This window comes from Melospiza georgiana, chromosome 5 (genome assembly GCF_028018845.1).
Source record: "Melospiza georgiana isolate bMelGeo1 chromosome 5, bMelGeo1.pri, whole genome shotgun sequence".
In the NCBI taxonomy this organism is placed as follows: domain Eukaryota; kingdom Metazoa; phylum Chordata; class Aves; order Passeriformes; family Passerellidae; genus Melospiza; species Melospiza georgiana.
In genome coordinates, this window is record NC_080434.1 from 69,424,516 (window position 1) to 69,436,999 (window position 12,484).

The 12,484-nt window shown below is 50.9% G+C and overlaps 1 protein-coding gene across 3 annotated transcripts in view; it reads right to left on the minus strand.

The window, feature by feature from the left end:
* The window catches only part of RNF24 (ring finger protein 24), a 33,300-nt gene that overhangs the window by 7,969 nt on the left and 12,847 nt on the right, over positions 1-12,484 (minus strand). For 2 of the 3 annotated variants that reach the window (XM_058024716.1, XM_058024715.1), the window contains 3 exons: positions 6,839-6,988; positions 1,029-1,071; positions 216-257 (listed from right to left, as the gene is read on the minus strand). In XM_058024716.1, the coding sequence (XP_057880699.1) occupies positions 216-257; positions 1,029-1,071; positions 6,839-6,981 (228 nt within the window). In that variant the 5' untranslated portion in view covers positions 6,982-6,988. Of the gene's footprint in view, positions 1-215; positions 258-1,028; positions 1,072-6,838; positions 6,989-8,309; positions 8,590-12,484 lie in introns of those variants that run through there. The other variant, XM_058024714.1, reaches the window with a different exon arrangement.

The window sequence follows — 12,484 nt, forward strand, 5'->3', positions numbered from 1 at the left end:
TAACAATAAAGATGCGGGAAAAGCCAAGGGGAGCCAGGAGGAGGGAGAGGGTTTCATCCAGATTTTTACAGAGAATCTTTCCCCATTTCCAAAGCCCAGCTGGCTGCATGCTCTGCTCCCAGGGGAGTGGAATTTGAGGGTTTTTCCCCCATCCCCAGGGTGAGGAAGAGGAGGGAGAGGGAGAGGGAGCTTTTGCTGCCCCGGGATGTGCTCACCTCATGGAGGTTCAGCTCCTTCACCTTCTCCTTGAGTATGACCTGCAAGGCAAAGAGCTGGGGTCAGGACAGAGCTTCTGCCATCAGCATTCCCAGAAAAATCTCCACAAAGGGATCCCACTGAGTGTCCCAGTAGGACTGGAACCCCCCCAGTGAACCCAGCACAGCCAGGGAGCACGAGGGGCCCTGTGCAGGGACAGGGGAAGGGAAAGATAAAACCACAAGGACCAAATCCAGGAGCTTTCCTCCCAGATTTAACCCTCCTGGGCTCCCATTCATTTTCCCTGCATCCAAGTTGAGCACATAGACAGGGCCATAAATGCAGGACAATTCAGCCCAATTCCACCCAGCTTCCTGCACAGATCAAGGGGTCAGAGGCAGAAAACCCCACAAATCCTGGAGAAAACAGGACATGGAAGCAGCAGCCTGACACCCAGCCCTGGGCTGTGGTTATTTTAACAACAGGTGGGTGCAGGGAAGAGCTGCTCTCTGGAAAAGCCCTGTGGCTTCAGGAATTTGGAGCAGCCAGATCCAGACCCCACAAAATCAAAGTTTGGTGGTTGGGGGAGTGATGGCATCACTGCTGTGCACTGGGTGAGGCTGGAGAGGTTGGGATGCTCCAGAGGTGGAGATGTTCCCACTGCTCAGGACCTCAGAGGAAAAGTGGGAAACCCAGGGATGAGCAGGTGAGGGATGGTCCTGGCTGGGGACAATAAAATCAGCAGGGACAGGGCCAGAAGCCTCCCAAGGAGAGGAAAATTGATGGATTTGGCACTAGGGAGAAGGGAAAAAAAAGTCAGAGGATCATCTCACCTGTTTGTAGGCGTAAAGCTCTTTGTGTGCCTGATGCCTGAGCCTGCAGTGAAAACAGGGAGAAATGGGAGGTCAGGCAAAAACATCAGGATTATTGTAATACCTCAAACATTCCACTTCCCTCCTTTCCAGCTTTAACATGTTACAGTTCACATTTTTTATCTCAGAAATGAGAATGGCCACAGGAAATGACATGTTTAGGCAGCATTCAGCTTTCCCTGTTGCTGGCAGGGCAATATCTCCATCCCAAAGCACACATCAACCTCACAGTTAAGACCACAAAAAGTGGGTGAGGAAATCACAGTGTGCCATGAATCTCCTCAGTTTCCAACCCTTCTGCTGGCAATAACTCCAGCACTGAGTGCAGCACCATTTTTCAAGGTGTGGGCGTTCAGACCTGAGCAAAGCCCTGCTCCCACTCCAGCAGGGACAGGGAAGGAGATCCTGACCAGAGGTTTCCCACCAAAGGAGATCCTGACCAGAGGTTTCCCATCATGTTGCACTGGGCTCCTCAAACTCAGCCTTATCCTCAATTCTAAAATCAATCAAACCAGGAGCAAAGTGAAGGATGGAGATGAATGGGTTGAACCTGCTGCAGTGGCAAGTCCAGCAGGAATTTCAGGCCACAAGCAAAGTGCTGCTGGTTCCATCCCCTCCCTCTCCAGTCAGAGCCAGCAGGGAGCTCCACAGGCATCTGCTGGCTGGAGAAACCCATTATGCTCCTAAAATAAATACACTTCAAATTAAAATAACCAATATTGCCCTTCATTACCAGACATGGCATTTAATAAAGGGCTTGGAAAACTCAGGAGGGAAGTCTCCAGGGCTGAAGAGTTGGCCAAGGACTTTCAATACAGAGTCAATGTGTGGCTGCAGGGCTTGGAGAGCCACAGGAATATTTTCCCCAACCAGCCCTGAGTGATTTGAGATGGGAAACCCCCTTGCCTGGAATTTCTATTCTGCAAAAATATTTTGAGGGCTGTCTGAAATCCCTGAGTTTCTGGGGATTTTCCAACCCCGCCACGCTGCAAGTGGGGGAAGTTATAAAAATGGGATGGAAAAAAATTCCCTTATGTCTGACACCCTCCCACAAAATGTTGTGGGCATTAGAAGGTGAGAGATGGATTAAAATGCACTTTAATGCTGCAGGGGGAGATGCACAAAGCTCCTGAGTGCCAAATTTCACAGGGAGCCATCCAGCATTGCTGCCTGGCAGGAACCCGCCTGCAGAACCATGGAAAACAGTGCAGCAGGCAGGGAGGAGGAGGAGGAGGAGGAGGAGGAGGAGACTGGGGTCTCATCCCTGTGGCAGTGACCCTGAGCAGAAACATGAGCAGAAGATGCAGAACAATGGAGGGAACAGGATGAAACCGGCCCGAGCCGCGGGGATCCGGCGCTTATGAAACACAGATGGGGACGAGCCAGGCTGGAGCCACAGGAAGGGAAAACTGCACTGGGAATGGGAATGGGAATGGGAATGGGAATGGGAATGGGAAGCAGCTTCCCCCTGGATGGAGCACTGAGAGGCCACCAAGGGTTTGGCCCCCATGAGCCAAAGCCACTGGAGCACCTGGGGGCAGTGTGGGGGTACCAGTTGTGGAGGTTTTTGGGTTCTGCATTTAAGGCACTTGAGACAGTGTGGATTATTTTTTATCAGTAAAACAGTCTCACTGCTGGGAGTTCATCAGCAAGGCACAAAATGGCCAACAATCTCTTGTTCCAAGGGCTTTTCAGACTAAACTATCCAGTTAAGAGCTGACACCTGGATTATTTTCCCTTTTAACCCAATAACTGACCCCAAAGAGCTGCAATGCAGACTTTTCTGCCCAATTACAAAATGCCACCCAAACCCATGGAGAAGGAGGAAGAAGCAGCATGGAGAAGAAACCCAGGATGACACCCTGTGCTCTCCATCTTGCCTCCATCCACAACACACTAAAAATCCCAAACCCTCAATTTCCCACCTACACTGCTCTCTATAATCTATTTCACACTTTTGTGGATTCCAGTCTATCTTGAAGTCTGGGAAACTTTCTCCATGAATGAGGGTTGAAGTCAGTGCTCCCTGGGGGTCAGGGCACCCCAGAGCAGACAGAGAAATATTCCCAGTGCCCTGGGTTTCCACAGAGCAGTGGTGGGGAGGAAGTGACCACCTGGCTGTGGATGTGGCAGGAAGCACAGATCTGCAATTTCTTGGACTGGTGCTGAGCAAGACAGGGAGATTTTTCCCCCCCAAAAAAAACCCTTCTCCCTGGAGGATTTGGGGAGCAGCAGAGCACATCTGGTGCTGAAGCGTGCGAGCTCAGCCTGCCCCTCCTTGCTCCCTGAGCCAGGATCCTGGGCCAGATGGAGCAGCTGTGTGAGGAGACCCCGATCCTGGCAAGCTCTGTTCCCTCCATCCATGCGGTGTCAAGTGCTGTGACTCCCCAGGAATTCCTGGCAGATGTCTGCCCGAGATAAGGGACCACACAGTGCCTGGCTGCTGCTCCTGTGTGTGTCACCCTGTCCCTGCAGGAGCAGCTGCCTCTGCTGGGCTCTGGGATCTCTGCTGCAGCAGTGGGAGCTCCCTGCTTCTCTGGGTGACTCAATCACCTGCAGCACCTGAACAACTATGGGGATAAACTGCAGAGGGAAAATGTTTTGCAGGTTTAGTTCTGAGATTTCCATATTAGAGGCTTTATAGTAGAAGGAGAAGGGAGGCCCTGGCTTTTTGTCCCATTATTGTGTTGCTGTCCCAGATCAGCCAGGCTCCTTGGGCTCTTCATGGAATCACAGAATTGTTGGGGTTGGAAAAGCTCTCTAAGATCATCCAGTCCCCCAGCACTGCCAAGGCCACCCTTGCCCCATGTCCCCAGGTGCCACCTCCACATGGCTTCTAAATCCTCACAGGGATGGGGACTCCAACACTGCCCTGGGCAGCTGTGCCAATGCCTGACCATCCTTTGGGTGAAGAAATTTTCCCAATATCCAATCTAAACCTCCCCTGGCCCAGCCTGAGGCCGTTCCCTCTCCTCCTGTCCCTGTTCCCCGGCTGTCCCCTCCTGTCAGGAGCTGTGCAGAGCCACAAGGTCCCCCCTGATCCCCCTTTTCTCCAGGCTGAGCCCCTTCCCAGCTCCCTCAGCCTCTCCTGGTGCTCCAGACCCTTCCCCAGCTCTGTTCCTTTCTCTGAACACAAAACTCAACCACTGTGTTGGATCCTGGCAGGTCTGAATGCAGAAGGAAACAACCCAATAAAAAAAAAGACTTTTTAGGTGCTGTGTGCCCTGAGCCTGCCAGAGCCTTTGAGCTGCTCCAGGCTGGGCAGGGATGAGCCCTGGATGATCCACAGCAAAGCACAGAGAGAGGGGATGCTGCAGAATTGTCCCACAGTGGGGTGGCATTGCTCAGCTCAGCATTCCTCTGCACTGGGTTTTATGGGACCAAAGGCAACACGAGTTTATCACTTTCATTAATTCACCAGAGATCAGACACGACCAGCTGCCTGCAAAATCTCATTTCCTTGTTCTTCCTTTTTTATCTGTAATTTTGCTGAGCAGAGGCAGCAGCCATGAGGGACCTGAGCTCTGACCTGAGTGGTTTGCAGCAGCAGAAAAGCTCGAGGTTCACCTGAACAATACACAGGCAATAATGATTTCTGTTGTGAAACTGGACTCTTGCTTTGAGCCAATCCAATTAAAAATGTCACTTTGGAGCAGGCAGCACAGCCTGTATTGACACAGCAGCAAAGCACAGTCCATATCCTCTCCTTCCCCAGCACATCTTTTATTCAATGCCATCAGCTCTGTGATTTGGGGTGAATACACCTGATATTGGCTCTTCCACACTCTGGATGCTGCAGGGGCTGCTCTGATCCAGAGCAGGAAATGAGAACCAGGGCCTGGGGGTGGTGTTTGCCACATATTTGGAGATGTGGAGTCATGGGAAAGGAGGGAGAGGAAGGGCTGTGTTGATGCTGCACCTATGGGCAAGCCAGGAGCTGCTGTTACCTGCAAAGAACCCCCACAGATGGAAGCAGAGGGGAGCCCCCTGTCCTTCTGTTGGTCCCTCTGCCCTCACACGTGGCTGGTCCTCATCCTGTTGTCCACCTACAATGCTTCCAAAATTCAGACTTTTATATCCCAGATGAGCTGAGATTACAGAGCAGCTTCTGTGGAGGTGGATGCTCCTGGGACACTGGCACAGCTAAAACCCACAGCACAGCAAAACCCTCCCTGATGGGGGCTGCAGGATCCTGTTTGGGTTCTGTTCTGCCAATACAGAGCTAAGGGAGGAGGGCTGAAGGGCCATTTGTGGAGGCTCTCTAGGGTTTTGGGCTATAAAGGGATCACTGGGTGACCTAATCCGAGTCCACATCTATCATGGGTTGCTAAATAGCACCTCAGGAACAGGAGCCAAAATGTCTGGTCCAGAAAGGTCTTGATTTAAAGGCGTGAGGAGACTGAGGACTTGCCACTTCCTTGCTGGCTTCTCTCACCGGTTACTCACCCTCTCTCTCTTACAACACGCCTCCAGCTGCTAAATTTAAAGATTTTCTGGCTTGACCTTCCAGACATTACTCCTTGTTACTCCTTCTTTGGGGCACAACACACCCAGTGAGTGCCCAGGAAAATACTCTCAAAGTGCAAACACCTCTGCAATTTTCTAAGTGAGCCATATAGACTCGAGCTCCACCTGAGCAAAACAAGTCCTTGAGCCCTCTGGTCTATTTTCATACACATTCAAAACACAATTTTCATAATAGTGGGGAAAAAAATAGGATATGATGGCCAAGCAGCCCAAATCATCCCTCAGTAAACCTGGGTTTGGGCTCATCTGCATGTTTGATGAGGTTTTGCTTCATACAGAACTGAAAATGGGTGGGAATTATCAAGTATTTAGAAGGTTGACATTGAAATCTCGTTTCCCTGGTCTGCAAGAGCAGGATAAAATATTTTCAACATCCTCTGGATAGATAACCTGGTAGGACTGGCTGCTGTGGTGCAGGGAGACACTGGGTACCTGTTTTACAGGAACACAGGGAAGGGATGTGATGGATGCACAGCCTGCAGGGAGCGAGGACCAACTGGAAAGACAGAGAGGAGGGAAAGGAGATGGAAAAGCTGGAGAGGAGAGCTCTGGGAATGCAGAATTTTGGGTACCAGCGCTGGCAGAATGATGACAGATTGAAGCACAGCCTCCTCCCATCTTGGGTTATCAGCACAACTCATCTCCATCACCAGCTCAATTCTCAGGCACTGTGGTTTTCCCCACTTGCCTCATTTTCCCTTGCTCAGGAAGAGTTTCTCCTCTCAATTAGCAGCCCAACAATCTCCCCAATGGCCCATAAAATAATTAAAACAAGCCCCAAACAGGAACAACCTTTCACCCTGCCATCCTGCTCCCCCATTGCCCAGATTAACACATCAACTCTGCATCATTAATCTCCAAACTGTGTCGCTGAAGGAGCAATTTGTGTTCAATAAGCAACGGAGCAGGTATTAAACATTCCTTAGGCACGCAGGACACGAGTTACTCATTACAGAGGGAAATGTGTTCAAACATTAAGCAGAAAGCAGGGACCATGAAACATCCCTTTTCCAGGTGTTCTGAGAAGCTGACCACAATTCCATACCTTTAGTAGCAAATGTGTTTGCTACTCCTGGTTTTAAGTGGATAAAGTCACTGCTTTGTGGGACATCAGGTTGACATAAGACGTGTCAAGGAAATTGGTGCTGCCAAAGAAATCAGGTGCTGCCATTCTCTTTTTGGGATGGAGGGATCAGTGATGGTCCTGGAAGCAGGGAAGCTTTTGAGGAACATTATTCCCTTACCTGATCAAGTAGCAACAGAAGAGCAAGCTGAGGATGAAGACGAAGATGGCTGTGCCGAAAACCACGATGTATATGTTGAGAGGAAGGTTCTGGAACCCGATGTTCGGCATCCTGAAACTGTAATGCTGGAAGTCTGAGCTCATGGGTAGGCTGTGGAGACAGGGAGAAAGCACATGGGTGTGACATTCCTCAGAGATCCATGTGCAGACCACTGGTCCCCCTGAATGGATGTGGAAAGGGCTGGAGATTACTTCTCACTCATCTCCCACCTCCTTGCCCAAAACCAAGCTCCCATCTTGGTAACCCTGAAAACAAAGCAGGGCTGGATCAGCTGGGGCTGGGATTTTCCTTCTCCCACTGTGAGCTTCTCCAGCTCTTCTCCTTTCACACATCATCCTTCAAGTTAACCACTGGATGAGATGGAGGGTGGGAATTGCATCCAAGCAGCCCAGCTGCAGCCAGCATCCCTCAAACCCTGCAGTAACTTGGTAAAAATACTGAAAGCAGCCAGGAAGCCTTGGAGCAAGTTTGCCTTCCCTTCCCCTCGAGTGGTTTCTAAGACTGACTCCTCATTCCATAGAAATCCTGCAGCAAAATGATCAAAGATGAAAAGGAAGAGGACAAGGATATTCCCAGGACACACAGCAGCGCTGATGAGAGAAATTATGGGGACTCTGTAAAGGAGGCTTTGTTCGTTTTCCCATCTGACACATGGGTTTGGTGGTTTAAGAGCACTTCTGCAGCTTTCAGCTTTACTCCTCAGCACAGCCCCAGGCTCCTTCCCCCCAGGAAAGCCCCGAGGCACCAGTGAGAGGTGGCCAAGAGGAAGAGGCAGCAATTTTGGCTGTCATGTCATGTCCCACATCTGGGATCCGTGACCAAAACCTCTCTCCCCTTGGAGAGCCCCAGTTAAACCCCGAGCAGCTGTCTGGGATAACAATTTCAGCAAATCCTGTCCCCCAGGATTTTAATTGCTCTTATTTATTATCTCTTATCTTCCTATCATTCTCTGAACCATTTGCCCTCAGATGATCACAACCGTTGCTGGCCAGGCACAAAGTTCCCCTGTCCCCAGCTTAGAAAAGGAAGTTAAAAATACACCTTGTTTTCCCTCCTGCCCACGGGAGAGCAACGTGCGATGGAGTTTTACAAGCAAGGAAAGTACCTGCAGTCTGAGCCCTTTATTTCCCAAATAAAATCACCAAGGGATAACAAAAGCCTCCCCTGGAGCAGGGAGTTTTCCACGGTGCAGTAATTGCACAGCTCCTCATTTTGCACGGGGTGGGAAGAGGTGGGGAAACCGCAGGATCTGAACCCACACACGCCAGGGAGCGACGCTCCAAAATCCAATTGTCCTCTGAGAGTCCCTTCAAGCAGCATCCTCACTCCCAAATCTCCTTTCCCACTTGAGGCCCCTTTTTTGCCAAACCCTGTGAGCTTTCCTCCGGCTTCCCACGGGGAGCAGACTCACCTCTCATCCCGGCTGCCTCACCGGGGCTGTCCCCTTGCTGAAGGCACCATCCCTGCCAGCCCCAGCACCCGCCCGGAGCCTCCCTGCTCCGGCTGCTTTCAGTTCCCTCCCTCGCTGGAAGTTTCGAGTCGATTTCTGGTAAAGCCTGGATTTGATTAAAGCCTCCAGAGACCGACACCACGCATGTTCAGAACCTCTCCTGGCCAACGTGGAAGCGCTCCGAGCGCTCGGGGAGCCGGCACATCCCCCTGCCAGCGCTGGTGGGGATGGGATTTTATAGCCCAGCAACCACCCAGGAGGCAGCTCACGCTCCTCCACCGACGCCTGTTCCGCTCAGCTGAGCTGGTTTGCTTTGCAAATCAATTTTAAGAAGCCCAATCCAGCCCCCAAACCTTTGTTCCCAGCTCTGGCGGAGTTAATGCGCAGCTCGGAGCCGCGGGCTGGGTTTGGGTTTCACTCCTGTGGGTCAGAGGGGTTTGGGACGGGTCAGGGGCTCCCCTCGGTGACACTCGGGGCATGAGGGTGTTTCAGCTGGAGGACACTGCCCCACCTCACCCTCAGGATGGTAATCACTGCCTCTGGGCAAGGCTGGCTCCCTGCAGCTCCTCAGCCACCCCAGAGAAACGTCCTCAGTCTGGGAAAGCTCCAGGTGAATTTTTGCAAGGAAGGAGAAACAACTCTTGCAACTCTTGGCACCAAAACCAACCAGCACTGGACTGTTGCTTTTCTTCCCTTTCCAACTCTTTTAACTTGTGATGCTCCTCTCAGCAATCCCACTAAGAGATTCTGTGAGTGTGGAACATCCAAGGCTGCATTTGGGGCAGCAAATCCCATCAAGCCAGAAAAATTCCTCATGCTTGTGTTCACCTGAGCTGTGCTGCTCTTGCAGCAGTCCCCACGTCCATGAGCACAGCTAGGAACCACCACAGACCCCAGCAAATAAACAGAGCTCAGACCAACCCCCAGCACCCCACTTTCCTCTCCAACGGAACCACTTCCCTAATACTTTTCTAATATTTTGCCCCCAAAAGAATGTCACAAATGCAGCCGTGACCTACCTGCCAGCCATGTCCTGGGGGCTCAGCCTCCTGGGGACAACCCTTCTGTCCCCTGTGCTGCAAATCCAGGGAATCCCACACCAGATTCATCCAACCCCTGTGTGAAATAACCTTCTCCACATTGGAGCTGCCCTGGTCCTCCCTCCCTCCTGCTGCAACAGCTGAGAAATGTTACAGCAAAAAACACGGAGGTTAAAGGGGAAGAATCAGTTAGTCTGCCCAGGATCCAGGAAACTGTTAACTTTAAAAGACTCCAGTGAAATTTGATGATTCCAAGCAGCCAAGCTTTGGGGTTGTTTTTTTTTTGGTTTTTTTTTTTTTTTTTTTTTAAGGGGAGTAGGGGGGAGGGAACTGTATTTTAAGCTGCTTCAGATTTGCAAGGGCGCAGCCAAAAGAAATAAAAAAGGAGCCATAAAGAAGGATGAAAAGTTTCTGGTGCAGAACAAAAGCCTCCCTGTTGCTCTCTCCATGGTCAAGGCATCTCAGAGCAGGGAGATGATGCTTGTGGGGCATTTTTTGGCCACCAGTAGGTCCCTGAAATTCCTGGGATGAGGAACACAGGCTGCACATAGAAAAGGTAGTCCAGAGAAGCTGTGGCTGCCCCTGGATCCCTGGAAGCGTTCAAGACCAGTGTGGATGGGGTTTGGAGCAACCTGGGATACTGGAAGGTGTCCCTGCTCATGGCAGGGGGTGGAATGAGATGAGCTTTAAGGTCCTTTCCAACCCCAATCACTCCATGATTCTGCAATTCCATGATTCTGTGAAAAACAGCAAGGAACAATGGCTCCTTGTCCTGGGATGCAGAGAGGCACAAACGGCACAACAACCTGAGCTCCTTCCTTACACCCTCCAATGACTCAGCAACGTGGGGCCAAGCACATCCCCATTTCTCCAAGGAGGACAAGCCCCAGCTTTAATTAAAAGCCGAAGTGCTGGTTAATGGCCCATCGAGCAGCCAGGGAAGGGAGTGCCACAGGTCAGCGAGCTCCAGCGTGGCACGGCTTTGATTACAGCTGGGCTGTGAAAGGTAAACCTCACCAAGCTACGTCCCAAATTAATCCCCATCACAGCCACAGCAAGCCCTGAATACGTGGGGCCAGCCTCGTACTCGGAATGTTCCTCAGAGACCTCACAGGGATTAATAAAGTGTGCAATTGTTTGCTCACAGGTAGGGAAACTGAGGCAGGGAGGAGGAGGGGAGTGAGGCAGAGCTGTGCTCCCTGAAGCCAGGGGGTGCCACTTTAAGCAATGCCATGGGCTGAAAGCTGCAGATTTCTGCTTCCCTGCTGCTTTGCCACAGGGATTGGAACTGTGGGCTCCTTCTTGGGGTTTTACTTATTAAAAGGAGCTGCTTGTCCTTTTTCAAGAAAATTTATTATTATTTATTTATAACATCAGTGCATAAAGAGGCCATGCATGTGCTGTGCATCCTCACACCTAAATACAGCCCACATGCTGGGTGGAGCACTGGCTTCTGCTTCTGCTGTTGCAAATAAACTCCTGTTTTTAGAGGGATTTACTTTATGTTTTCAAGACAAACAACTTTCTCCACAGGGGTTCAAAGCAAACTCAGCCTGAATCTCCTCAGCCATTAACTGGATGGAGCTGGTGGTCCGGGCATCCCACTGGCCAGGCTGGCAAAGCCAACCCAACTCCAGGAGCTTTAAACAGCCCTCAGAGCCAGCCACAGGCAGGCCTGAAATCACGAATCTCAGGGAAAAGTGAACGCTAAGCCGTGGCCAAACTCCAAGCTGGAATATTTTATCGATGGGAAAGGTTTCAAGCGGGCGTGAACGGCGTCTCGGGTTTCAAAGGCGTTTCGCAACGTGTTTCAGACAGGTTTAACCAAAAGCCTTATTAACTGGTTGAAAGTTAAACTGGGAGCAGCTGACAAGACCTTTGTGAAACAGCCCAAGTTGTGGTGCAAAGCAGGGTATTCTTCCATGGAATGACTCTACAAGAGGAAGGTTATTTAATGGCTATGACTAACGGGATAATATTTAAAAGAAAAAGATTCTTCCAGGTGTTAAGCAGAAGCCAGAGACACCCTCGTTTAACTTGCAGGGAAAAAATCCCCCTCGTGGACCCCAAAAGCAAAGCAAAGGCCTGACCTCAAGCAGCTGGAAGGAATTTCCTTCAGCTCTGTCTCTGGAGCTGGTCCAGAGCCAGGATCTGCAGTGTGGCGATGGGAAAATCACAGGCAGCTGCAGAGCCAGCCCCAAACCAGCTCTGCCATCACCCCAGAGATGCTTCACCATCACCACACAGCTGCTTCATGGAGCAGGGGAAATCTCAGTGCTGCTCCAGCCAGGAGTGATGGCCTTTGCTGTCCAAAACCAAGGAACAGCAGAACTGAGCATGGGGGGAGAACAAAACCTCTTGGCATGATGCAATTTCAAAGAGCTGCGACGCTGCCATGGGGATGCCACATCCAGTGCCAGCTCTGAGCAGCCAACCTGGCCCAGATCCTTCACTCCACAAACCTGGCAGGGAATGGAGGAGCGTGAGGGATGGTGCAAGGCTTGGCAGGGTTATTGATCAGGGAAAAGGGAACATCCCAACAGGTCCCTCACACCACAAGCAGAGCTGTACCAGGATCCAGCAAAGCTTGGCTGGGGTGATGTAGCACCATCACAGCAACAGAAAGAACTTCTGGATGTCAAACAGTACAAAACCACATTTGTTTAACCCGTTTTGGCTGTCTGTAGGCTCAGGGTGCTGGTGGGTGGGTTTTTGGTGTGTGCCTGGACTTCCAAGGAACCAAACTGACCTCCAAGCACAAACGGCTTTGGACCTTTGATCCCTCCTCCCTGAGAGCGGATCCGATGCTTTTTTTGAACTGGAATCAGGAAATTTCCTGGCTCTGTTCCCCAGCTGGCTGACACCAAACACAAAACCTTAACCCTCTCCACTGCCTCAGGGCAGGGGACACAGAAAGTGACGTGACAACACCACAAAGCAATTGGAAAAAAACTAGGAAAGTCTAAAGAGAGCAACATCCGGCAGCACGACTGTGCTGCTGCAATTTCCAGCAAGCCCTTCTGATTCCAGTTGAAGAAACAATTAATCCCAGAACTTTAAAACTGAAGAGAACCTTTAAGTGGGAAAATGTTTTTG